The sequence below is a fragment of the Chlorocebus sabaeus genome, chromosome 2 (assembly GCF_047675955.1).
Source record: "Chlorocebus sabaeus isolate Y175 chromosome 2, mChlSab1.0.hap1, whole genome shotgun sequence".
Classification (NCBI taxonomy): Eukaryota; Metazoa; Chordata; class Mammalia; order Primates; family Cercopithecidae; genus Chlorocebus; species Chlorocebus sabaeus.
The window spans coordinates 97,675,409-97,701,679 of NC_132905.1; the positions used below are offsets into that span (position 1 = coordinate 97,675,409).

Sequence of the window (26,271 nt, forward strand, 5' to 3'; positions counted from 1 at the left end):
TTTCAATTCTGGCAGAATAAACAGGTGTTTTAAAGTTTTCCCACTGTCTGAGCTAAGCAGGACCCTGTCCCAGAGCAAGAGATGTCCCCTTCCATCCCTGACCCCCTGCCTGGGACAAGCCTTGTTGGGGGCCCCCCAGCTTCAGGGCTGTGGTGGGAACAGCACCCGCAAATGCCAGCCTCTCCTTTCTTCCCATCCACCAGTTCACTGCAAGGCCATTTCTGGTCTTTATGCAACAGGAAGCCCATTTCTGGTGAGATGTGCCTTCCAGTGCCACAGGGCCACTGACCCTACGCATCTCTGTCCTGTCCATCAGTGCTGGGATGGACAGCAAGGGCAAGCCCAGTGTCTGGCAGATAGGTGGGTGGGAACGGAGAGGGGAGAATGCCATCCTAAGCCTGTGTTTGAGGAGCCCCCACACGGCCTGGGTACTGCCTCGGAAACCTGTCCTAAGTAAAACATGGGCCTCGCCTCGCCCACCGGCCTGCGAAGGCAGCGTCTCCGTGAAGGTGGATGAAAGCACCTTTGTCCTCATTTTGAGCTGCAGGCTGGGTCAGCAGCTTCTGAAGCCCTCAAGTGACTTTCTTTTTTTTTTTCTTTTTTGTGACGGAGTCTAGTTCTGTCGCCCAGGCTGGAGTGCAGTGGCGCAGTCTTGGCTCCCTGCAAGCTCCTGGGTTCACACCATTCTCCTGCCTCAGCCTCCTGAGTAGCTGGGACTACAGGCGCCCGCCACCACACCCGGCTAGTTTTTTGTATTTTTAGTGGAGACGGGGTTTCACCGTGTTAGCCAGGATGGTCTCGATCTCCTGACCTCGTGATCCGCCCATCTCGGCTTCCCAAAGTGCTGAGATTACAGGCGTGAGCCACCGTGCCCGGCTGCCCTCAAGTGACTCTCTAACCCAAGACCCAGCCCCTAGCAGGAGGAGGGTGGGTGCAGAGCTGGTGGGACAAAAAGAGGCCTCAGCAGGCCTGGCAGACCCTTCCAGTGCGTCCCAAAGCGTGTCAAACAGCTAGGAGGACCTGTGTCAAGCTCAAGCCATTGTAGGTCCCATGAGGTATCTGAAGCCCCTTCTTGGTGACGGGAGGCAGAGGTGCTGACATTCTGGGGAATGGATCTGAGTCCTCGGCTGGCTCCGCGCAGGCCCCTGAAGGGGGTGAGGTGTGTGGTGACCTTCTGGATGCCTTTAACTTCATAGCTGCATCATTCCTGATTCAGAACTTTAGCCGGAGCTTCATCTAGTGATTGCAGAATTGGACCAACGGGAGGACTGTGGCGCGGCCCGGTCCCTCCCTCGAAAGGACCAACAGGAGGACTGCGGCGTGGCCTGGCCCCTCCCTGGAATGGAGCTCAGCTCTTCGGAGGTGTCAGCACCTGTCGCCTCCGTGGTCCGCCTGCCGAGGGAGTGCGGCCCCCGCGAGGTTCGGGGTGACTTTGTTTGCCGGAGAGGCCGGCCCTGCGTGTGTCCTGCAGATGTTTGTGAGCCTTGGTTCCCACAGTACTGTGTAGGCTGCGTCTGTTTCGTGCTGGTCCTGTTGAGGCGTGATGGTTCCCCCCCATCCCAGGAGCTCCCTACCTGTGATTGGCTGAACACCCAGTACCCCGCCAGCCACGCTAGGGGTTGCTGCTGGAAATGGTGGCAGCCGACTCCCTAAAAACCTCCCCGTTGGAGGAAAGAGCATGCCTTGCCCCTGCCTGCCGGGCCCAGGCCCCCTCTTGTCCTGTGCTCTGTTCTCTGCCTGGGGGGCTAGCCTGGGTGTCCCGGCATGGGCTTCCTGCAGGACTTCCCAGGGCAGAGCCCTCGGGGATAGGAGGCCGGGGCTCCCTTCCCTGCCCTCCCTGCGCGATTCTGAGGCCCAGCTCCAGGTGTTGAGCATCTGCTCCCTCTGGGTTCCACCTGGCTCCTTCACACCTGGGTGGTGACATTGCAGGGCCTCTGGCTTGGCCAATCTCGTGTTCCCCTGACTCATGTGCACCTGTGCAATAAACCCGCAAACTAATCTCCAGCAATGCCAGGCTGGTTGCTGTGTCCCAAGAACAAGGAGAAGGCGGAACCGGGGGCTGCAGAACCAGCCCCTCCCCACGAGGCTCCCCTCTGGACGCCCCTCCCTGTGGAGGACACCAGGAGCCACAGACCCCAGACCACAGAGCGTGCAGGGGAGGGCACGGGGCGGCCGGGGCAGGGTGTCTGCTGCCTCGTTTACTTGATTCGCTCCTTGTCTGGGACACTGCTGCCTGCACTGCTCCCGTCCCCTGTGGTGGCTACTCTGGGCCTACAGGCCTAATCCTGCTTGGCATGAAAGTGTCCTAAGGCTACTGTGACAAATTTCCACAAGCTGAATGGCTTAAAGGAACACATTTGTTCTCTTACAGTTGCAGAGGCCAGAAGAGTCTAAAAACAGTCAGCAGGGCTGGTTACTCCTGGGGGCTTGGAGGGGCTGAATCCTTTTCCTGCCTTTTCTAGTGTCTGGAGGGCGCCTACATCCCCTTGCTCATGGCCCCTTCCATCAACAAAGCCAGTAGTGCCACATCTTTCCACCTCTTGCTTACTCTGACCTCCTCCCTTTCTCTTAGAAGGACCCTGTGTGACTTTGGACCCACCTAGATAATTTAGGGTCATCTTTCATTTCAAGATCTTTAATGTAATCCCACCTTTAAGTACCCTTTGCCAGATAAGGTCACAAATTCACAGGGTCTGAGGATGAAGATGTGGACCTCTTTGAGGGCTATGATTCAGCCTACCACGTCTAGAATGGAGTGTATTCTGCAGTGGGGGGCACCTATGCAGACCTATCCCGAAGTCCAAGGAGGCAGAGAGGCCAAAGAAAGCTGCCCTTGGCCGGGCGCGGTGACTCACCCCTGTAATCCCAGCACTTTGGGAGGCTGAGACGGGCGGATCATGAGGTCAAGAGTTCAAGACCAGCCTGGCCAACATGGTGAAAACCCATCTCTACTAAAAATACAAAAATAGCTGGGCGTGGTGGCGGGCACCTGTAATCCCTGCTGTTCGGGAGGCTGAGGCAGGAGAATCACTTGAGCCCGGGAGGCGGAGGTTGCAGTGAGCCGAAATCGCACCACTGCACTCCAGTCTGGGAGACAGAGCAAAGTCTCCATCTCAAAAAAAAAAAAAAAAAAAAAAAAAAAAAGAAGAAGAAGAAGCTGCCCAATCCAGTTTCTCAGAAAGACAGTTTCTCAAAAAGAAACATGTAATAGGGACTTAGGAACAGAAGCCATGTCTGTGTCTGGGACCCATGCGTCACCGCCAAGCCCAGGGCTTATGTACCTCAGGGGAGTGGTCTGTGTGGTTCAGCAGGGATGTGCTGGACAACTGAAGCAGATAAGCATCCCAGTCATTTGCTCTAAGGGCAGGATTTAGGGTAAGTACCTGCTCTTACACAAGGAACAATAGATGAGCCGAAAATCTTAGAGGCCTTCCTGGAACTGGGGTTCATCAGATGCCAACATGGTGGGTTAGCCTCCAAGCTGGAGCGTGTCCAGGGCTGGGGCACCTGCTGGCTCAGTCACCTCCCGCTCCAAGGGTCTGAGCCAAATATCCAGCAGGCAACATGCTTGGCCCTGAAGCCTCAGCCACTGTGAGGACTCCAGCTGGGGCTTCTTTCCCCAGTGGGTGGGAAAGGCCAGCCCCAAGTCCAGGACCTGCCCTTGAGGCCACGCTGGCTTAGGGCTTCACATCTGGGTTCCTAGGATAGAGGGGCTGTGCTCCAGTGGCGTGGGGGTGAGGATGGCAGAGGGAGGGGAGCCGGGAAGTGAGAGAAGGGACCCAATGGCCTGTTAGGCTCGTGGGGCTTCTCGGGACACCACTGGCAGAGCGTGGCTGTTGACTCCTCCCTGGGGCTCGGGGTCCTCCTTTGGTGCCAGTAAACACCTGTCACACACTCGCTGGGATGGACTCACCTTCAGGGTGTGCTGCCTCCCCTGTCCTCCACCCTGGTAGGACCTTTCCAAGACACTTGTGGGGATCAGGCCGGGCCTGGCCAGCATCAGGGAGGCTGCACTTTCTGGAGGCCTCTGGTATTACAGGCACCTCACCCCAGCTGGAATTCTGCCTGAATTACTGCATTGAGGAGATACCCCCACAACGTGCAGACTCAGGCTGTCCCTGAAAGAGCCTTCACCTCCACGAGGCCAGCCTGGACTCCTGCACACTGCCCTTCTCATGCCCCCATCCATGCCAGTTCCCACCAAGCCCATGCCCCTGCCAGAGAGCCCAGAGAGGAGAGGGAAGACAGACTTACCTTTCTTTCTTTTTTTTTGAGACGGAGTCTTGCTCTGTCGCCCAGGCTGGAGTGCAGTGGCCAGATCTCAGCTCACTGCAAGCTCCGCCTCCTGGGTTCACGCCATTCTCCTGCCTCAGCCTCCCGAGTCGCTGGGACTACAGGCACCCGCCCCCTCGCCCAGCTACTTTTTTGTATTTTTTAGTAGAGACGGGGTTTCACCATGTTAGCCAGGATGGTCTGGATCTCCTGACCTCATGGTCCGCCCGCCTCAGCCCCTCAAAGTGCTGGGATTACAGGCGTGAGCCACCGCGCCCGGCCAGACTTATCTTTCTTTACTTTTTTTTTTTTTAGACAGGTTCTCACTCTGTTGCCCAGGCTGGAGTGCAGTGGTGTGATCTCAGCTCACAGCAACCTCTTTTCAACCAGTTGGCCTCAAGCAATCCTCCCACCTCAAGCTCCCGAGTAGTTGTGACCACAGGCGCACCACCACATCCGGCTAATCAAACAATTTTTTTGTAGAGATGAGGTCTTGCCATGTTGCCCAGGCTGGTCGCAAACTCCTGGGCTCAAGTGATCCTCCTCAGCCTCGCAAAGTGCTGAAATTACAGGCGTGAGCCACCACACCTGGCTTTTATTTCTGTTTTTACTGGTAACAGCTTTATTGAGAGAACGGTTCATTCCACATGACTCAGCCATTCAAAGTGTACAATTCAGGCTGTGATTATAAAGGGCTGCACTGTTGAGGACACTAAGCCTGGATGGGTGTCCCCCACCAAGTTCAGTGATGTCCTGCAAAAACGTCCACCCTAGGCCTGGATGGGTGTCCCCCCAAATTCATTGATGTCCTGCAAAAACTCACGTCCACCCTGCACTTCAGAATGTGACTTTATTAGGCCAGGTGCAGTGGCTCATGCCTGTAATCCCAGGACTTTGGGAGGCCAAGATGGGTGGATTGCTTGAGCTCAGGAGTTCGAGACCAGCCTGGGCAACATGGTGAAACCCTGTCTACACTGAAAATACAAAAAAGTAGCCAGGCATGAGGCTGGGCGTGGTGGCTTACACCTGTAATCCCAGCACTTTGGGAGGCCGAGGTGGGTGGATCATCTGAGGTCGGGAGTTCGAGACCAGCCTGACCAACATGGAGAAACCCCATCTCTACTAAAAATACAAAAAATTAGCCTGGTGTAGTGGCACATGCCTGTAATCCCAGCTACTAGGGAGGCTGAGGCAGGAGAATCACTTGAACCTGTGAGGCGAAGGTTGCAGTGAGCCGAGATCGTGCCATTGTACTGCAGCCCGGGCAACAAGAGCGAAAATTCCATTTCAAAAAAAAAAAGTATTCAGGCATGGTGGCACGTGCCTGTAGTCCTAGCTACTCAGGAGGCTGAAGTAGGAGGTTCATTTGAGCCTGGGTGGGGGTGGGGGGCGGAGGCTGCAGTGAGCCAAGATTGTACTCCTGCACTCCAGCCTGGGTGACAGAGTAAGACCCCATCTCAATTAAAAAAAAAAAAAAAGAATATGACTTTGTTTGGAAATGAGGTATTCATGGATGTCATTAGTTACATAAAATGCAGTTGCCCCAGGTGAGGACCCTAAATCCAGGGCCTGGTGTACTCGTAAGAAGATGGCCTTGTGAGGCCGTGTGACCACGTGGTCGATCGATCGCAGTGAAGCTGCTCCAGGCAGAGGACTGCTGACACCCTGGAAACCAAGACAACAGCTGCTTCAAAGCGAGGGTCCGAGGACCCGGCGCGGTGGCTCGCGCCTGTAATCCCGGCACTTTGGGAGGCCGAAACAGGCGGATCACGTGAGGCCAGGAGTTCAAAACCAGCCTGGCCAACATAGTGAAAACCTATCTCTACTGAAAGTACAAAATGTAGTTGGACATGGTGGTGCACGCCTATAATTCTAGCTGCTTGGGGTGCTGAGGCAGGAGAATTGCTTGAACCCCGGAGGCAGAGGTTACAGTGAGCCAAGATCGTGCCACTGCACTCCAGCCCGGGCAACAGAGCAAGACTGTCTCCAAAAAAAAAAAAAAAAAACCACAAAATGAGGGTCTTTGTAGGGGAATGTGGCCACTGAGAGCAGGCCAGGGAGCACCTGGAGAGGCAGCCTGGGACTCTGAGTCCCAGACTGCCTCAAAACAAAAGAATGTTTTGGGTTTAATAACATGAAAATTATGCCTTATCCAGCAAGTGGTGAATTTCCTGAGCTCCTGTGACCCCCACAAGGAAGAGAGGACTGAACAGGCTCGGGAAAGGTTTCTGTGAAAGGGGAGGGCCTGGGGGTGCGAGCAGGCTCACGCCTGGGGTGCCCTGGGCATGCTCGGGTGTCAGTAGCTGAGCCAGCAACACCAGGATGATGCCCCCATTTTACAGGCTCTTGGGGGTCGGATGGGATTCCCAAGACTGCACAGGTCTTGATGAATGGCCTGGCTGGAACCCGCTTTCCACGGACCCAGCATCATAGGCCTCCCTCGGAGCCGGGCCGAGTCCCTGAGTTCACTGGGAGGACCAGTCTGCCCGGCTGTGCTGTCTACACAGACGCCACCTGGTTGGTTTTCTCTGAACAGTGTGAAAGTGACGAAGAAGGCTGGGGCCACACGCTAAGCTAGTGGCTGTGAGTTCACACCCACGGTCCCCAGAGAGCTGTTGTGTGTGCGGCCTCCTCACCGCCCTCTCTGTGTCTGGACATGGGAGCCTTGCGGGCACACACATGCACACACATGCATACATGCAGGCACACACGCAGATGCACACACAGATGCGCACACACATGCAGATGCACGCACGCACAGGCGAATGCACACACATATACATGTGGACACACATGCACACACGTGGACGCACAGGCACGCACACACGAATACACACTATGCAGACACACAGGCACACACACATGCATGGACATGTACACACACACACACACAGATGTGTCCAGACATCTAGTTCTTCACGCCCTTGTTACTCTCAGGAGCAGCACAGCGACCCCGAGGCCGGCCTGACTGTGGCCTCTGAGGGTCCAGTCTTCACTTCCCCCTGTGGAGGGGATGGGGCCCCCATGCACCCTCTGTGCCCCAGTGTTCTGAGTGAGGCCATCCTGAGCTCTGCCCCTGTGACCTTCCCTGCCTCGGTGCCACCCTTCCTGGAGCCGGGACACGGACGCTGGTCCTTTCCTGAGTGGGAGTCGCGAGTCCTTTGCCTTCTTCCCTGTCTCCTACTTGTAGCCCTGAAATGTGCTTCCCTGGGCCCTGCCTCGTGTTTCCATATGGAAATGGCACAGGCTGCACTCCCTCCCCTGCTGGCACCCTAGTTTCTGATAGAGACCGTGGCCTCTCCATCCAGAGAGGGGGCCAGGCCCCACCGTCCCTGAGCTCCATCTGTCTACATCTCTGGCTGCCACTGACCCCACCAGCATCTTGGCCTCTCGACAGACCCCCTCCGCCTTGACTCTGTGTCGTACCCAGACCTCACGACATGCTCCTGGGCAAGGCTGCATCGGCAGCGCCCTGGCCAGGGCTATGGTCGGACCATGGAGGGGGCCCCTGACTGAGACCACACCCTGTACTCCCAAAAGAGGTCATCCTGCCTATGCCAGAAACTCTGTCAAGTACATGTGCGCCCCTGGAGTGTGGGCACAGAGGCCGGCCACATTTAGCCAGTCGTACATTCATTCAGGCTGCAATTCTTCCTTATCCCTGGGCTCAGGGCCGGACCCAGACACACGAGGCCAGGCAGGCATGACGCAGCAGCCCTTAGGATCTGTGTCCTGTGATTTTCTCTTAAGGAGCACAAAGGTGCGCGCAGCCATGGGGCAGAATGGGGAAGGAAGAAGGGCCAACGGTGGCCCAGTCAGCTCTGCTCAGTTTGAATGGCATCTCCCACTGCTCCTAGGCCGGGCAGCAGCCTCTAGAGCAGAGCCGAGCCCCCTTTTGTCCTTCCAGCCGGCTCTTAGGGGCTCACCTGCTCCCACCCCCGCAGTCAGCCCTGCGGTCAGCTTTCTCTAAAGGCAGCTCCGGCACATGTAGCTCTCTCTGCCCTGCACGTTGTCCACGACGCTCCCTACCCCCAGATCCCAATGTCCCTGCCACGGCTCAGCACGGCTCCTTGATCTGGCCCTGCGTCAGCATCCCCTGGTGTGGCTACACGTGCTGCAGAGGAGCCTGGGAAGTGTGTCCTACATGTGCTGCAGAGGAGCCTGGGAAGTGTGTCTTTTCCATCTGTGGGAAATTCTATAGTTTTTCTTGCCCTTAAGGGAGGTGGGAGAAGGATCTGGGCAGGGAAGGCCCGGCCCATCTCTGGCCACCTTTGATACTGTAAGCCTCTTGGAGAGGGGCCATGTCTGCCTCGCTCTGCAAGCAGACCTGCAGAGTGCCTGACACAAGGACATTCAGATGTGGGAAGGAGGGAGGAGGGAGAGGCGACCTGGAAGAGAATGAGTGTGAGTCAGTGGTCAGGGACAGTGTCCTACCAGGGGCTGGTTGTGCCGTGGAGAACTCGAGGAGCTCTGAGCTTCCAAATGCTGGAGTCCTGACCCTGCCTTTTGTGGGATAGAAAATGGGAATTAACACTGCTTCTGGGCAGCTCAATTAGAACATCTTAGATGCTCTACCTGGTGGTGGAATGATTAGATTACTCAAGCCTACAATTTTCTCTCTTGCACAATTTGCATCCAATTATGTTATTCTGTCTCGTCTAGTGCGAATCTAATCTCATCTCCATCAATTGGCCCTGCTTCCTAACGCACGTTTCCTGACAGCAGTTAGAGGAGAGGCTGAGTGAGGCTGTGGTGGCATCTCCCAGCTTCTCTGGGTGGGTAAGGATACTGTTGGCTTTGCCTGGCTCCCCCCCGGACCCTCTCTGCACAGACAGAACCTCAGCTAACACACAGCTTGGCTGCCCTGTTCTGCCAGATCGGGAACACAAGGCCAGCAAAACCTGCGGGCCCTGGGTGCGGCAGCTCATGCCTGTAATCCCACCACGTTTTGGGGCTGAGGTGGGTGGATGACTTGAGCTCAGGAGTTCAAGACCAGCCTAGACAACATGGCGAAACCCCATCGCTACAAAAAACACAAATAATTAGCAGAACGAGGTGGCATGCACCTGTAGTTCCAGCTGCTCAGGAGGCTGAGGCAGGAGGATCACCTGAGCTCAGGGAGGTCGAGACTGCAGTAAGCCATCATGGCCCCACTGCACTCCAGCCTGGGCAACAGAGTGAGACCTTGTCTCAAAAAAAAACAAAAACCAGGCCTGGAGCGGTGGCTCACGCCTGGCATCCCAGCACTTTGAGAGGCAGAGGCGGGTGGATCACCTGAGGTCAAGAGTTCAAGACCAGCCTGGTCAACATGGTGAAATCCCGTCTCTACTAAAATACAAAAATTAGCCAGGCAGGGTGGCAGGTGCCTATAATCCCAGCTACTCAGGAGGCTGAGGCAGGAGAATCACTTGAACCCGGAAGGTAGAGTTTTCAGTGAGCCAAGATTGCACCACTGCACTCCAGCCCAGGTGATAAGAGTGAAACTCCATCTCAAACAAACAAACAACAACCACCTACCAGCTCTGGGAAAAGTGATGCTCGCTGAGAATTCTGGGTGGAGGGTAGGAGACCCAACCAAGATGATACCGTCACTCAAGAGTGAGTGACAGCAGACTAGGGACCCACAGCTGCCTGCCCAGCCCAGGGACCATGCCTGCCTCAGGAGCTTTAGAGTGAGGGTCTGGGCTTTCAGCGTGGGGTGGTTCCTTGCCTAGCATCTGCTCCGTGCATTTATATCGGCCGGGGCCCCAGTGGAAACAGGCAGCACTCCCAGGGGCAACCCAAGGAGCGTTTGGTGTCCAGTGTGTGGAAGCAGTGTTCCCTTTCAGGACGGGGCCCGCATTACAAACAGGGAGCTCAGGCCAGGCCATCCTGGGCTCCTGCACGTTCTGGACATTGCACACCCACCCCTCCACCTTCCTGTCCTACCTGTGACTGGAGCAGGCACCCAGTCTGCAGGGCGGACTGCAGGAGACGGGCTGCCCTGGGAGGGGTTGTAGGCTTCTGCTGCCCTGTGCTATTTTCATTTATTTATTTATTATTATTATTATTTTCAAGACAGGATCTCTCTCTGTCACCCAGGCCAGAGTTCAGTGGTGTGATAGTGGCTCACTGCAGCCTCAACCTCCCAGTTCAAATGATATGATCCTCCCACCTTAGCCTGGGACTACAAGTGTGTGTCACCAAACCTGACTAATTTTTTATTTTTTGTATGTAGAGATGTAGAGACTATGTTGCCTAGGCTGGTCTCAAACTCCTGAGTTCAAGTGATCCTCCCACCTCAGCCTCCCAAAGCTCAAGCCATTTTTAACATTGCCGAGGCAAACAGTTTTGGGGAAACATGCCTGAACGAACCACGAGTAAGACCTTCACGTTGTCTTTCTGGCTCTCAGGGGTCTGGAGGGGAAGTGGCTCATGGCAGGTCCCAGCACGTAGACCTGTTTTCTGGTTCATGTGCCAGGATGGGGAAGGACCTGAGCCGTCAGGGTCCTGGGGATCCAGTGTCTTAATTCATTCAGGGTAGCCCGTCCTGCCCTCCAGACTGCTGGGCACAACCGGGGCTCTGTCCCAGGACTCAGGGCTCCTCCAGGGCAGCTGCTCTGACATCGTGGCTATGAGGCATTCAGCTGCCTCCCAGAATGTACCATGCTTTTGCCCAACCTGGAGTCCCCACTCTGCTGCTAGCACCAGGACAGTCTCACCTGCCTCGGCCTCTGGCTCCTCCTCCTCGAGCTTCAGATCTGAACTTGGGCGTGGTCTCTGCCCAGAAGCCTTCTGCATCTCTGTCAGATCCCCATTTACCTCCAACAAAAGCCTTCCTTAGGGCACTTGGTAAAATTTCACATCCATGACAGTGACAGTCACCGCCCCCATGCTGTGAGCCCCACGGGAGTCCAAGCTGACTTCATTCTTCCCCTACCACGTGCCTCACCCACTTTGAGCTCCCGTATTAGTCCATTCTCATGCTGCTAATAAAGATATATCCGAGACTGTATAATTTATAAAGGAAAGAGGTTTAATCGACTCACCGTTCAGCATGGCTGGGGAGGCCTCAGGAAACTTACAATCATGGCGGAAAGGGAAGCAAACACATCCTTCTTCACATGGTGGCAGGAAGGAGAAGTGCCAAGCAAAAGGAGGGAAAGCCCCTTATAAAACCATCAGATCTCACGAGAATTCACTCACTATCACGAGAACAGCAATGAGGGTCACCACCTCCGTGATTCAGTGACCTCCCACCGGGTCCCTCCCATGACATGGGATTATGGGAGCTACAATTCAAGATGAAATTTGGGTGGAGACACAGCTAAACCATATCAGAGCTCCTAACACACTCTCAGAGGGCAGGGTTGAACCAGCAGTAGGTTCGGTAACAAGGGACTTTTGTCAGCGGGTAGTGAAATTCATCAGATTTCCAAGCTGCTGCCGCCAATGCTCCTAAGGAAGCACACGGCATGTGGATGAAATTGACAACTTCATATAAATAATGTATATATGTATAGAGAGAGAGACGCAGTCTTACTCTGTCACCCAGGCTGGAGTGCAGTGGTACAATCTCGGCTCACTGCAACCTCCTCTGCCTCCTGGGTTCAAGCTATTCTCTTGCCTCAGCCTCCTGAGTAGCTGGGATTACAGGCACCTGCCACCATGCCCGGCTAAATTTTTTATTTTATTTATTTGTTTATTTATTTTGAGACAGAGTCTCGCTCTGTCACCCAGGCTGGTGTGCAGTGGTGCAATCTCAACTCACTGCAAACTCTGCCTCCCGGGTTCACGCCATCCTCCTGCCTCAGCCTCTCGAGTAGCTGGGACTACAGGCGCCCACCACTGTGCCCAGCTAATTTTTTGTATTTTTAGTAGAGACGGGGTTTCACCATAGTCTCCATCTCCTGACCTTGTGATCCGCCTGCCTCAGCCTCCCAAAGTGCTGGGATTACAGGTGTGAGCCACCGCGCCCGGCCTTATCTATCTAATCTATCTATCTATCTATCTATCTATCTATCTATCTATCTATCTATCTATCTAAGATGGAGTCTCGCTCTATCGATCTATCTATCTATCTATCTATCTATCTATCTATCTATCTATCTATCTATGTATTTTAAGACGGAGTCTTGCTCTGTCGCCCAGGCTGGAGTGCAGTGGCCGGATCTCGGCTCACTGCAAGCTCCGCCTCCCGGGTTCATGCCATTCTCCTGCCTCAGCCTCCTGAGTAGCTGGGACTACAGGCGCCCACCACCTCGCCCGGCTAGTTTTTTCGTATTTTTTAGTAGAGACGGGGTTTCACTGTGTTAGCCAGGATGGTCTCGATCTCTTGACCTCGTGATCCGCCCGTCTCGGCCTCCCAAAGTGCTGGGATTCCAGGCTTAAGCCACCGTGCCCGGCCATTTATTTATTTATTTTTCAGTAGGGATGGGATTTCACCATGTTGGTTAGGCTGGTCTGGAACTCCTGACCTCAAGTGATCCGCCCACCTCAGCCTCCCAAAGTGCTGGGATTACAGGCGTGAGCCACGCGCACCCAGCCATAGAAATAATTTTGATCCCTTTGTCAACCTGTATTTAAACCAGACCACAGCATTAATTACATCTTTTATTTTCTGTTTTACACTGATACTTCCTGTTTACACACAAGCTTCTAACCCTAAATCCCGCTTCCCCCATCCCAGGTGCCCCATAGGAGTTCCTGGTCACTGCTCCTGCAGACACCCACTCCCTTCCTGTTGGGGATGGCTCTCCCGCTGCGTGGCACCCTAAACGGCACCTCCCCCACCTGCCTTCCACTGGAAGTTCTCAAGTGGGAAATACCTCGGGTTTTCCTTTCAATGTAAAACTGCTTGATTCTGTTTTGCATATTATAAAAGCTTATTCTCAGAGTTCATGATAAGAGTACAGAATACACAGTCCATGATTCAGAGTTTTCTTTTTTTCCTTTCCTTTTTTTTTTTGGAGACAGGATCTCACTTTGTCACCTAGGATGGAGTGCAGTGGTGTGACTTTGGCTCACTGCAACCTCCACCTCCTGGGTCCAAGTGTTCCTCCTGTCTCAGCCTCCCAAGTAGCTGGGGTTATAGGCGCCTGCCACAACACCCAGTTAATTTTTCTATTTTTAATAGAGACAGGGTTTCACCATGTTGGTCAGGCTGGCCTAGAACTCCTGACCTCAAAGTGATCCACCCACCTTGGCCCCCCAAAGTATTGGGATTCCAGGTGTGAGCCACCGCGCCCAGCCTGATTCCGAGTTTTCTATCGTCACTTTCAAAGCTCTGTGGACTCACAGGTAGATCCCTCCTTAGTCTTTACTGCCCCCTCTGATCTGGACAGCCTGAATCCCGCAGCTGCAGTTCTGGCGTACGCTGTCGGACACCTTGGAGGCAAAGTGCAGCTCAGGACACCCTCAGGAACACACTCACTTTATGACCCCGGTGCACAGAGACTTTCACCCCCAGTCTCAGCTCTTATCATGTATGATGCTCCCTCTTCTGTCCTGTTTAACACAGCATCACAGGTGGGAAGCCACCGGGCCGATTCCATGAATGGGAAGTAATCCCTGTTGAAAACTAGGCGGCGTTTTTTAAATAGACACGCTCTCCTAAGATACCTCCCTTTAGGATCCCACATGGCTCCACGGGAAGCCTCCCGCGTCGCAGGGCGCTCAGTGAGGCTGCAGGCTATTCCGCACGTGCACGACAGTGTTGCTGCCTCTCTGTACCGGAGCATTAAGTGTGTGAATGTATCTGAGATCTGGAGCCAGTTACACTGTGGAATTGGATTTACTCACACTCTTTATTTTATGGGAGAAACTGAGGCTTGGGGCCAGGACCTAGAGTCAAAGCAACAACATGCAAAGATGGTGGTTAGGAACGCAGGCCGGAGCCGCAAGGTGTGAATCCTGGGTCCACCACCCGCTTGCTGTGTGAGCCGGGCAATCTCCCTGGCCTCCATGCCCCCGAGGGGAAGGACCTGCCCAGCGTGGTTCAGACGAAGAAAAAAATCCAAAACAAAGGAGGCAATCTGTAAGGATTTTAAAAATATATCTATTTTGAAAATATTTTGAAAGTAATTAAGATCACTGATTGGGAAGGAAAGAAATCAACACAGTGAAATTTAGGAAGAGAAATGCAAGAGCAGCTGCTGAATCCCACCCCTTCCACCCCGAGGGCACAGCCCGAAAATGAAGCTTATTTTAGGATCACAAGTGCATGCTCTGGTCCACGGAGGATCACTTTAATTATCAGTCTTCTGGCTGAAGGGTCCTGTCCCAAGTCAGGATCAGAAATAGCTCAGCTCGTCGTGCTTGGCTTTGTTGGTCTGGTAGTTAGACAAGGTCAAGGGCTTGTTTTCGTGAGGGAGAGATTTGAACACTCGCAGGTGTACGAAGTCCTCGTCGCCAACGTGCACCTGGGAAGAGAGTGGAGTGAGAGGAGCCTCTGATCCTGAGTCACCTTGCTGCATCCCTCCAGGTCATTCGCAGCCGGCTGAAGACAAGCCTGTCTTCTCCTGCAGGTGCAGCCGACGCCTTGCACCCCACATCCCTTAGGGTTCTTAGCTCCCCGGAAGCCCTAGTCCTCCTAAAAGGCCGATGGACACACACAGTAGGATGCTCATCTCAGGGGGCAGCCACAGGGTGCACCAGCACCTAAGACCACAGAGCCCAGGCCTGCGCAGGCGGCTTCCTACCAGCACCCGTCCGGGGCAGGCCCTCCCAGGCCACACTCTACCTTGATGAAGTAGTTTGTCCCCGCGACCACCTGGCTCTTGAACGACACGGCCTTAAATACAGGGAACTTCTTGTTTTCTTTCTCTTCAAGCTGGGACCTCACCTAGGCAGAGGGGACATGAGGATGTCTCAGCGGCTTCTTGGATTCCCTCCTGCTGGAGTAACTTGCACGCACGTGCACACACACACGAATCTGACACTGGCTCTTCACGCACTTGGCTCTTACAACTGAAGGGACATTTTAACTGTTAGCCTAATAATAAAGTAGAAAAAAATGGTTCCAGTCGGGTACGGTGGCTCAAGGCTGTAATCCCAGAACTCTGGGAGGCTGAGGTGGGCAGATCACTTGAGGTCAGGAGTTTGAGACCAGCCTAGCCAAATGGCGAAACCCCGTTTCTACTAAAAATACAAAAATTAGCTGGGCGTGGTGGCGAGCACCTGTAATCCTGGCTACTCACGAGGCTGAGGCAAGAGAATCACTTGAACCTGGGAGGCAGAGGCTGCAGTAAGCCGAGATCAAGCCACTGCACTCTGGCCTGGGCAACAAGAGCAAAACTCCATCTAAAAAAAAAAAATTAAATTGGCCAGGCAGGGTGGCTCATGCCTGTAATCCCAGCATTTTGGAAAGCTGAGGTGGGTGGATCACTTGAGGTCAGGAGTTCGAGACCAGCATGGCCAACATGGTGAAACCCTGTCTCTATAAATATAGGAAAATTAGCAGGATGTGGTGGCAGGCGCCTGTAGTCCCTGCTACTTGGGAGGCTGAGGCAGAAGACTCACTTGAATCCCAGAAGCAGAGGTTGCAGTGAGCCGAGACCACACCACTGCACTCCAGCCTGGGTGACAGAGTGAGACTCTGTCTCAAAGAAAAAGGCCAGGTGTGGTGGCTCATACCTGTAATCCCACCACTTTGAGAGGCCCAGGCACGCGGATCACTTGAGGTCAGGAGTTCGAGACCACCCTGGCCAATGTGGCAAAACTCCGTCTCTACTAAAAATATAAAAATTAGCTGGGTGTGCTGGCTCACACCTGTACTACCAGCTACTTGAGAGGCTGATGCAGGAGAATCGCTTGAACCCGAGAGGCAGAGGTTGCAGTGAGCCAAGACTGCACCACTGCACTCCAGCCTGGGCAACAGAGTGAGACTCCATCTCAAAAAAAAAAAAAAAAAATTAAATCTAACGTAGTTTAAAAGTACTTTAGGGTCAGGCACAGTGGTTTCTGCCTGTGATACCAAAACTTTGGGAGGCCAACACAGGAGGATTGCTTGAGCCCTGGAGATTTAGAGACTCCATCTCTAAAAAATAAATAACATACAAAAACTAGCCAGGCGCGGTGGCGGGCGCCTATAGTCCCAGCTACACGGGAGGCTGAGGCAGGAGAATGGCGTGAACCCGGGAGGCGGAGCTTGCAGTGAGCCGAGATCCTGCCACTGCACTCCAGCCTGGGAGACAGAGCGAATCTCCGTCTCAAATAAATAAATAAATAAATAAATAACATCAGCCAGATGTGGTGGCATGCTTCTGTGATCCTAGCTACTGGAGAGGCTGAGGTGGATCGCTGGGGTCCTGGAGTCCGAAGTTACCGTGAGCAATGACCGCACCACTGCAGCCCAGCCTGGGAGATATGGCGGGACCCTGTCTCAAAAAAAAAAAAAAAAAAAGTGCTCTGGCTGCTGCCTAGGTTCACGGGTGAGCACAAGAGTGTACCGGAGTGACAAAGCTGGTCCCAGAGAATTAGGGGTTTAGTTTAAAAAAAAAAAAAACGGGCCGGCAGGCACAGTGGCTCATGCCTGTAATTTCAGCACTTTGGGAGGCCGAGGCAGGTGGATCACAAGGTCAGGAGATCAAGACCATCCTGGCCAACATGGTGAAACCCCGTCTCTACTAAAACACAAAAAATTAGCCGGGCGTGGTGGCGCACGCCTGTAGTCCCAGCTACTCAGGAGGCTGAGGCAGGGGAATCACTTGAACCTGGGGGGTGGAGGTTGCAGTGATGGCTGAGATCGCGCCACTGCACTCCAGCCTGGCAACAGAGCAAGACTCCATCTCAAAATAAACAAACAAAAAGGAAGTGGCAGGAAGCACACGAGTTGGGAAAGAAAGGGAGTCACCCAGTATTACCAGTAGCGGAGCCACCAGGGCAACCTGGCCCAAGGCCACACCACCTCCCAGCGCCGCAGAGGACCTTTGCTGGGACAGGCTGGAGAAGAGAGGCCTGGGGCCCTGGCAGGAAAGGCTGGGGCAGTGGGGAGGGGAAGGTGCCCTCCTGCCCCCCATGTTCTCTGCTGAAGGCCGCCATGCTTCTCGCTGCATGGGCACAGTGGCTGCCTGTGTCTGGAGACCAACCTGTGTGCCCCTCTCCCAGCAATGTCCAGTGGGCCTGCGGGGACGCACCAGTGTGGCAGCCCTCACCCCCAGTCACTGAGGGCTCAGGTTGGGTCTCGCCCACAGACCCGCCGCAGGGCATGGGAGGATGAGCACTGGCCCCTCTCTTTGCTGTTTCGGGAGCAGGAGTAGGAAAGTCTGCAGGGCATGGCAGGGAACCCCCGGGAGGCTGTGGAGGAGGCTGTGCACCGTGGAGGTGTTGGTTCCAGGCCAGGCCGCCTGTGCAGCATGGGCACTGACGTGGGCACTGACGCCGCTGACAGGGAGCAGCATGGGCCGGCCTCTCACCGGGGGAGCCCTGAAAGGCAGGATCAGTTAGAAAGCCGCAAGTGACCGACCAGTCACCTGTGTCGGGGGTGTCGACAGTGGGGCAGACGGGCTGCGAAGGCGCAGGGGTGGCTCTGGGGGAGGGTCCCCCATGCAGTGGCACAGAATGAGGAACTCTGCTGGCCTTAGGGCTCAAGTCAGGCTCTGGTCTCCACCCTCCTTGTCTGCAAAGTATGATAGGAACACTCAGCCCGAGCGCTCCCATAAGGAGTCGGTAAGACAGGGCCCGACTAGGGGGTGTCCAGGAAGCGCCCCTGCCCCTCCCTCCCGCCCTTCCTTAGAGACCACCCAGCAAATGGGCTGCCTGGTTCATACGCCTGCCTTAACGCCCCTCCCAGTAGCCACGGCTGGGCCCACTCCGGTCACTTTTGAGACAGGGACTCTTTTCTCCTGGCTGCAACAAGAACTCATTCGAAGTTCAGAGTGGGTGACAATGAGGGATGTCTTAGGCCTGGAAAGCCAGGAAACGGGTAAGGAGGAGCTGGGTAGGCTTCTATGAGTGGCTGTGGGGGAAAGGAACCACTTTTCCAGGTGCGGCTCCCACAAGCAGCCTGGGCAGGCACCGGCCGGACAAAAACGATCACTGCCGCTTGCTATCGGGTCACCGTGAAGTTTGGAGCCGGCTGCTCACCTGCGCCATCGCCGGCGACGCCCGATCACCTGAAGCGCCTCGTGCCTGGGGTTTCCCCTCAGGGATCGTCCATCCAGGGACCGCACCCTGCTCCGGGGCTATCAGTTCCCACTCGCCCTTGCTGTATTCAGCAGAGCCCAGTGTCTCCCCAGCGGCGTCCCAGGCGCGGCCCCCTCCCCTGCACACTCACGCGCAGCGCCCGAGCGGAGGGCGGCCTCTCACGGCCACAGCCCCGGCCAGCCCGGGGGTCCAGGACCGAACCCGCCCGCCCAGGTGCGCAGCGGGGCCGAAGTGGCTTCTCCCGCTCCAGGAGCCGCGGCCTCGCCCTGAGGCTCAGGCGGGACCCCGGGCCGGCCCCGTCCCCGGGGCCCACCCACCTGGTCGGCGATGTCCTGGGTCTCGGCGGTGGCCGGCTGCACGGCGGAGGGCGCCCCGCACATCATCTTGGCGGCGACGGAGGGAACCTGGCGAGGGGACTCGGCGACGGGACGCGGCGGCTCCGCTGCTCAAGTAGGCGCTGCGGTCACGTGACACGCGGGCGGAACCAAGGCGCGGGGAGGGGGGACCTTGGCTTGGGCGTCCCCTGCGGGGTCGCGGTGGCCCCGCAAGAAGGGGCGCGCGGGGCGGGGCGCAGGGAGGGGCGCGGGGCTGGGAGCCTGGCTACCACGCTCCGCAGGCTCGGTCTCTGCGCCCAGGGCCGGTGTCGGGAAGCAGCGCCCCCCTCCCAGGGTTGGTGTGGTCTTTCCAGGCGCCGAGTCACAAGGACTGGGGCGGGGGCGCGGCCGGGTGTAGCCGGTGGGTTGGGCGCGCAGGGTGGGACCATGGGGAGGGGCAGTCGGAGGGTGAGCCGTCCTGCAGTGTGGCGGGGTCCGGGCTGCTCACGAGGGAGGGCACGGGTGGGGTGGGCGCAGCGCTACAGGGGTCAGGGGTTCCGGCCCTGCGGGAGCAGGTATGCTGGCTGCCGTGGACATCACCGCTTGTGACCCAGGACGCTGAAGGCTGAAGCGGGTGGACAGAGGGGCCCAGGGAGGGGGAGACGCGCCCATGCGCCCCAGGCTGGGTGGGGACAGGGGGTAGATCAGAGGGATGAGAAGAAGGCAGGGTTCTCTGGTGGAATTGGAGTTTGAGTTTTAGGATTTCTTTTCTTTTTTCTTTTCCTTTTCTTTTTCTTTCTTTTTTTTTTTTTTTTTTTTTTTTTTTGAGACACAGCCTCGCTCCGTCGCCCAGGCTGGAGTGCAGTGGCTCAATCTCGGCTCACTCTAACCTCCGCCTCCCGGGTTCAAGCGTTCCTCCTGCCTCAGCCTCCCGAGTAGCTGCGATTTCAGGAGCGCGCCACCATGCCCGGCTGATGTTTGTGTTTTTTGTAGAGACGGGGTTTCCCCATATTGGCCAGGATGGTCTCGAACCCTGACCTCGTGATCCACCCGCCTTGGGCTCCCAAAGTGCTGGGATTACAAGCATGAGTCACCGAGCCTGACCTCTTTTTTTTATTTCTTTCTTTCGTTCTTTTTTTTTTTTTTTTTTTAGACAGGGTCTTGCTTTGTTGGACAGGCTGGAGTGCAGTGGCCTGATCACAACTCACTGCAGCCTGGACCTCCTGGGCTCAATCGATCTTCCCACCTCAGCTGCTATAGTAACAGGCTCACCCTACCACACGCATATTCAGAAAGTTTCACCTTGTTTCCCAGACTGATCTGGAACTTCTGAGCGATCTGTCCACCTCGGCCTCTCAAAGTGCTGGGATTAGTGGCATGAGCCACTACACCCCTAACTTTTTTTTTTTTTTTTTTTTTTTGAGACAGAGTCTTGCTCTGTCGCTGAAGCTGGAGTGCAGTGGCACGGTCTCGGCTCACTGCAAGCTCTGCCTCCTGGGTTCACGACATTCTCCTGCCTCAGCCTCCCGAGTAGCTGGGACTACAGATGCCCACAACCACGCCTGGCTAAGTTTTTGTTTTTTTAGTAGAGACGGGGTTTCACTGTGTTAACCAGGATGGTCTCCATCTCCTGACCTCGTGATCTGCCTGCCTCGGCCTCCCAAAGTGCTGGGATTACAGGCATGAGCCACCGCGCCTGGCCTGCACCCCTAATTTCTTTAAAAACTGTTTTTGTAGAGATGGAGTCTCACTATGTTGCCCAGGCTGGTCTTGAACTCCTAGGCTAAAATCGATCCATCCCCCGAAGTGCTGGGATGACAGGCTTGAGCCACCACACAGGCCCTTTGGTTTAGGATTTGTGTTAGACTGGACCACCTGGGAAAGGGAGGGGTCGCTTGCCTTATTTGGGGTGGGGGTTGGGCCTGTGCTAGGCACCTGTTGGTGTGATTGGCTCTTCAAAATGACCAGACACCCCACCCAAGGGCTGTCCCTCAGGGGGACTGGTCCGCTCCTGGGTACAAGGCCCAGGCAGGAGCGGCCCATGAATGAGTTGTGGGGGCCTTTCCCTGACCCACCAGGGCACAGCCCGGTCTGTCACTTCAGGCAGTCAGGCGTGGTTGAAGCCTGGGGGGAGCTGGGCAGAGACCTGCATCATTGTTGAATGAGTGAAGGCAGATTTGACCCCACGAACATGGAAAACTCTTCTATGTGGAAAACAAAGCATCAGAGGGAAAAATGGTCAAGAGAAAGGGATGTCCGCTGCTTGAGCAGGTCCTGCGGCTCTGTGGGGCTTGTGCTGTGGAAGGTGTTGGCCTTGAGGCCTTTGGTCCTGAGGTGCCTCCTGGAGTCGGATCCTCACTTTCCAGGCTGGAACTGGGTCCTAGGTGCCTCCATTGTACAAATAGGAGGGTAACAGCTGTGGAAATAAACAGAGCCCACGCACAGGAGAACAAAAGGTCATTTATTCAGGGCTTGCTGTACAAGGGAGTCGCCATCCTCTCTTGTGTTGACCGAGATTCCTCAGCAGGCGGAGGCAGGGCCAGGGAAAAGCCTGGAATGGGAAGGGGAGGCTCAGGTGCACCTAAGGGAAGCTATGGCCTGGGAGCCGGAAGAGGGGCTCACTAGGAGTGTAACCACAACAGGTCTCTTGCCCAGGGTGCGGGAAGTCAGCACGCTGCCACCCAGGGTTTGCAGCAGACAGTTTGGACCACAAGGCTGTAACTGAGAGGAGACCTCAAATCCACCTCCCTGAGGAGTATGGGGCTGGGGACTTGTAGGGATTTGGAGTGGGCTGAGGGCGGGGGCCACTGATGGGTGGAGGCGTGCAGGGTGAAGTCATGGGGTGGGGTTGAAGAAGCTGTGTTTTCATGCTGGTTCACTTCTTCTGTGGGGCTCTTCAAGCTGGTTGGCCTGGAATTAAGGATCTGAAACATCTTAAGGCGTTCTTAAACAAAAGAACAAAAGTCTCATGATTCTGAAGTCAGAGATTCCATCTGTAGGAACAGTGGGAGTGCAGATGGTCACTAGTGCTACGTGATTCTCAGAAGGAAGTGGGCTAAAGTGTAGCCTGACGAACACTCAGTCATCCTTCTCTCCCTGCCTCCCCCCTCCTGCCTCCCCCTCCTTCCCTCTCTCCCTGCTTCCCCCCCTCCTTCCCTCTCTCCCTGCCTCCCCTCCCCTTCCCTCTCTCCCTGCCTCCCCTCCTTCCCTCTCTCCCTGCCTCCCCTCCCCTTCCCTCTCTCCCTGCTTCCCTTCCTTCCCTCTCTCCCTGCCTCCCCCTCCTTCCCTCTCTCCCTGCCTCCCCGCCTTCCCTCTCTCCCTGCCTCCCCCTCCTTCCCTCTCTCCCTGCCTCCTCCTTCCCTCTATCCCTGCCTCCCCCTCCTTCCCTGTCTCCCTGCCTCCCCTCCTTCCCTCTCTCCCTGCCTCCCCCTCCTTCCCTCTCTCCCTGCCTCCCCTCCTTCCTTCTCTCCCTGCCTCCCCCTCCTTCCTTCTCTCCCTGCCTCCCCTCCTTCCCTCTCTCCTGCCTCCCCTCCTTCCCTCTCTCCCTGCTTCCCCACTCCTTCCCTCTCTCCCTGCCTCCCCACTTCTTCCCTCTCTCCCTGCCTCCCCTCCTTCCCTCTCTCCCTGCCTCCCCTCCTTCCCTCTCTCCCTGCCTCCCCTCCTTCCCTCTCTCCTTGCCTCCCCACTCCTTCCCTCTCTCCCTGCCTCCCCCCTCCTTCCCTCTCTCCCTGCCTCCCCTCCTTCCCTCTCTCCTTGCCTCCCCTCCTTCCCTCTCTCCCTGCCTCCCCACTCCTTCCCTCTCTCCCTGCCTCCCCCCTCCTTCCCTCTCTCCCTGCTTCTCCCCTCCTTCCCTCTCTCCCTGCCTCCCCCCTCCTCTCTTTCTCTCTCTGTGTTTCTTTCTTTCTTCCTTTCTTCCTTTCTTTTTCTCTCTCTTTCTTTCTTTCTTTTTCTTTCCTTTTCTTTCCTTTTCTTTCTTTTCTTTCTTTTCTTTCTTTTCTTTCTTTTTCTTTCTTTTCTTTCCTTTCTTTCTTTCTTTCTTTCTTTCTTTCTTTCTTTCTTTCTTTCTTTCTTTTCTTTTCTTTTCTTTTCTTTTCTTTCTTTTCTTTCTTCGTCTCGCTCTGTCATCCAGGCTGGAGTGCAGTGGCGTGATCTTGGCTCACTGCTGTAACCATTGCCTCCCGTGTGCAAGCAATTCTCCTGCCTCAGCCTCCCAAGTAGCTGGGATTACAGGTGCGTGCCACCATGCCCAGGTAATTTTTGTATAGAGACGGGGTTTCACTATGTTGGCCAGGCTGGTCTTGAACTCCTGACCTCAGGTGATCCACCCGCCTCGGTTTCCGAAAGTGTTGGGATTACAGGCTTGAGCCACCACACCCAGCCTGTAACTCTATTTCTGCTGAATGCTCAGTTATAACTCTGTCCAGAACCTGGGCTGACCGTGGCTCCTGTGGCCCCTCCCAGAAGCAACTCAGTGCAAGAGGACAGCTTCCCATGATTTCATCTCTGACCCACTCGGCCAACAGCAAGCACCCACTGCCTAGCCACCCCAACCCCTTCCCCCAAACTACCTTTGAAAAACCCTAACCCTCAGGCCTGCGATGAGATTGATTTGAGTAATCACTCCATCTCCCTTGTGGCATGGCCAGCCTCACATCAATTCACTTTTTTTTTTTTTCTGAGACAGAGTCTCCCTCTGTCTCCCAGGCTAGAGTGCAGTGGCGCAATCTTGGCTCACTGCAACTTCCGCCTCCCAGGTTCAAGCGATTCTCCTGCTTCAGTCTCTCGAGTAGCTGGGATTACAGGCATGCATCACCACGCCCAGCTAATTTTTGTATTTTTAGTAGAGACGAGGTTTCACCGTGTTGGTCAGGCTGGTCTCAAACTCCTGACCTCAGGTGATGAACCCCCCTCGGCCTCCCAAAGTGCTGGGATTACAGGCGTGAGCCACCACACCCGGCAATTAACTTTCTTTACTGCAATGCCATCGCCTTTGTACAGCAGGCTGGAAAAACCTGTTGGGCAGTTCCACCTCGGCCTCCCAAAGTGCTGGGATTACGGGCATGAGCCATCACGCCCGACCATACTGACTTTTACCTCCCATTCTTTGATGCCAGAGTTTTTCATTTTACTTTTTTATTTTTTTTTATTTTTTTATTTTTATTTTTTTTTTTGAGACGGAGTCTCGCTCTGTCGCCCAGGCTGGAGTGCAGTGGCCGGATCTCTGCTCACTGCAAGCTCCGCCTCCCGGGTTCACGCCATTCTCCTGCCTCAGCCTCCCGAGTAGCTGGGACTACAGGCGCCCGCCACCTCGCCCGGCTAGTTTTTGGTATTTTTTTAGTAGAGACGGGGTTTCACCGGGTTAGCCAGGATGGTCTCGATCTCCTGACCTCGTGATCCGCCCGTCTCGGCCTCCCAAAGTGCTGGGATTACAGGCTTGAGCCACCGCGCCCGGCCGAGTTTTTCATTTTACTAAAGGCAAGGGAAAAAGACCAAATACCTTGTCTCCCCACTTAGAGAATGAAAAAGAAAAAATTATGAATATTTCTTATCTGAGAAAAGTGAACCCTTTTTTTTTTTTTTAAGACAGGGTCTCGCTGTGTCACCTAGGCTGGAGTGCAGTGGTGCGATCTTGGCTCACTGCAAGCTCTGCCTCCCGGGTTCACGCCATTCTCCAGCCTCAGCCTCCCAAGTAGCTGGCACTACAGGGGCCCGCCACCATGCCTGGCTATTTTTTTGTGTTTTTAATAGAGACGAGGTTGCACCATGTTAACCAGGATGGTCTCGATCTCCTGACCTCACGATCTGCCTGCCTTGGCCTCCCAAAGTGCTGGGATTACAGGCATGAGCCACCGCGCCCAGCCTTCTTCTTTTTTTTTTTTTTTGTTGTTGTTGTTGAGATGAAGTTTCGCTCTTGTCGCCCAGGGTGGAATGCAATGGCAAGATCTCGGCTCACTGCAGCTTCCGCCTCCTGCATTCAAGCAATGCTCCTGCCTCAGCCTCCCGAGTAGCTGGGATTACAGGCGCCGCCACCACATCCAGCTAATTTTTGTATTTTTAGTAGAGACGGGTTTTCACCATGTTGGTGTTGGCCAGGCTGGTCTCGAACTCCTGACTTTGTGATCTACCCACCTTGGCCTCCCAAGGTGCTGGGATTACAGGCGTGAGCCAACACGCCTGGCCGAAAGCGAACCCTTTTAAGTTGTCAAGCCCTGAGAGATATTAAAATAAGACAGCAATCACATGCTGTTTCTCCTAGACCTGTGTCACCATCTCTGGAAACTAGTTCCTCTCACCACAAGTAGCTTGAAGTGAACCTAACGATGCTGCACACAGGACACTGTAATCCATACAATGTATTGCCAATCACTAATCAATATTATTTCTGTAAACCAATGAGAATTCCTGATAGACAACTTTGTATCAGCCTGCTCCTTATCCCCCTTTTGCCTTTAAAAACCTGCTTGTCGGCCGGGCACGGTGGCTCACACCTGTAATCCCAGCACTTTGGGAGGCCAAAGCGGATGGATCACCTGAGGTCAGGAGTTCGAGACCGGCCTGGCCAACATGATGGAACCCCGTCTGTATTAAAAATACAAAAAAAAAAAAAAAAAAATTAGCTGAGCATGGTGTCAGGTGCCGGTAATCCCAGCTACTTGGGAGACTGAGGCAGGAGAATCACATGAACCTGGGAGGCGGTTGCAGTGAGCTGAGATTGTGCCATTGTACTCCAGCCTGGGCGACAGAAGCGAAACTCCATTTCAAACAAACAAAACCCTGCTGTAACGAAGGTCAAAAGCAGCACTCCCAAGGCAACATGGAATATCCTGCTGTCCTCAACTTTAGCCCATGCACAGTCTCTACACCAATTCTGCCTCAGAAGGAAGAACTTCAACAAGGAGGAAAGGATGAAGGATGACAAGACCTGGGGGCACCTCAGAGACTTTGAACATCACTCACATTTGAAATCTGCATTCAGAAGGATCAAAGTTTGAAACTTAAACTATTTCAGAATCTCACTTGCTTGATTTTTCTTCTGTGTGCCTTCTTCCTCAGCATGCTGATTCAGGTTTCTTGGGGATTTTTTTGGGCTTCCTGTTAACACTCGTAAGCAGGTGATTCATACACCTGTTCCTGGTTCCAATTAGTTGTTTGTGTTTCCATTATGCAAGAGTTTCATGGGAATTTGTTGTTAATTAAATTCTAGACATCAGAAGGTCTCAGCCCAAGCAATAGGTGATGGGGTCTGCGGGCCCCATCCCAGCCCCCTGTTCATGAACCTGCAGGCGGTGCTGCGGGGAGCTCTGCCTGGTGCGAAAACTGCTGACATGGTGCGCTGAGGTCAAAACCCCTCTGTTGCAGGATGTCCCAGCGGGCCTCAGGTCCTCCCTGTTTGCTGAGCTTGTGTTTCAGCTGCCTTTCTTTCCCACTGCAAGCCCTGCCTTCTTCCAAAAGCTGCTGGTAGATCCAAAACCCTGCAAACTTCTACTCAGGTTGCAACATGCAACGTGAATTCCAGTACTCTCACATTTCTATTTGAGGATTTCGCAAAAGCCAGTGGCTT

At 54.8% G+C, this 26,271-nt stretch overlaps 1 protein-coding gene and 1 pseudogene across 1 annotated transcript; one reads left to right on the plus strand and one right to left on the minus strand.

Moving 5' to 3' along the window:
- Positions 1–81: 81 nt before the first annotated feature.
- On the plus strand, positions 82–1,641 carry LOC119619317 (uncharacterized; annotated as a pseudogene).
- Positions 1,642–14,286: 12,645 nt separating this feature from the next.
- On the minus strand, positions 14,287–18,865 carry CSTB (cystatin B). Its single transcript, XM_007969562.3, has 3 exons — positions 18,714–18,865; positions 14,993–15,094; positions 14,287–14,672 (listed from the first exon to the last, which is right to left on the minus strand). Exons 1-3 carry the CDS (start codon positions 18,777–18,779, stop codon positions 14,544–14,546), a joined length of 297 nt encoding a protein of 98 aa, XP_007967753.3. The 5' UTR covers positions 18,780–18,865; the 3' UTR covers positions 14,287–14,543.
- Positions 18,866–26,271: the final 7,406 nt, after the last annotated feature.

Excerpts from the sequence above, each read along its gene's own strand:
- CSTB (XM_007969562.3), bottom strand. The coding sequence starts at position 18,779 with ATGATGTGCGGGGCGCCCTCCGCCGTGCAGCCGGCCACCGCCGAGACC. Across the intron at positions 15,095-18,713 it reads CCCAGGACATCGCCGACCAG|GTGAGGTCCCAGCTTGAAGA; the intron begins GTGGGTGGGCCC and ends CCCTCTGCCTAG. Across the intron at positions 14,673-14,992 it reads GGACAAACTACTTCATCAAG|GTGCACGTTGGCGACGAGGA; the intron begins GTAGAGTGTGGC and ends CTCTCTTCCCAG.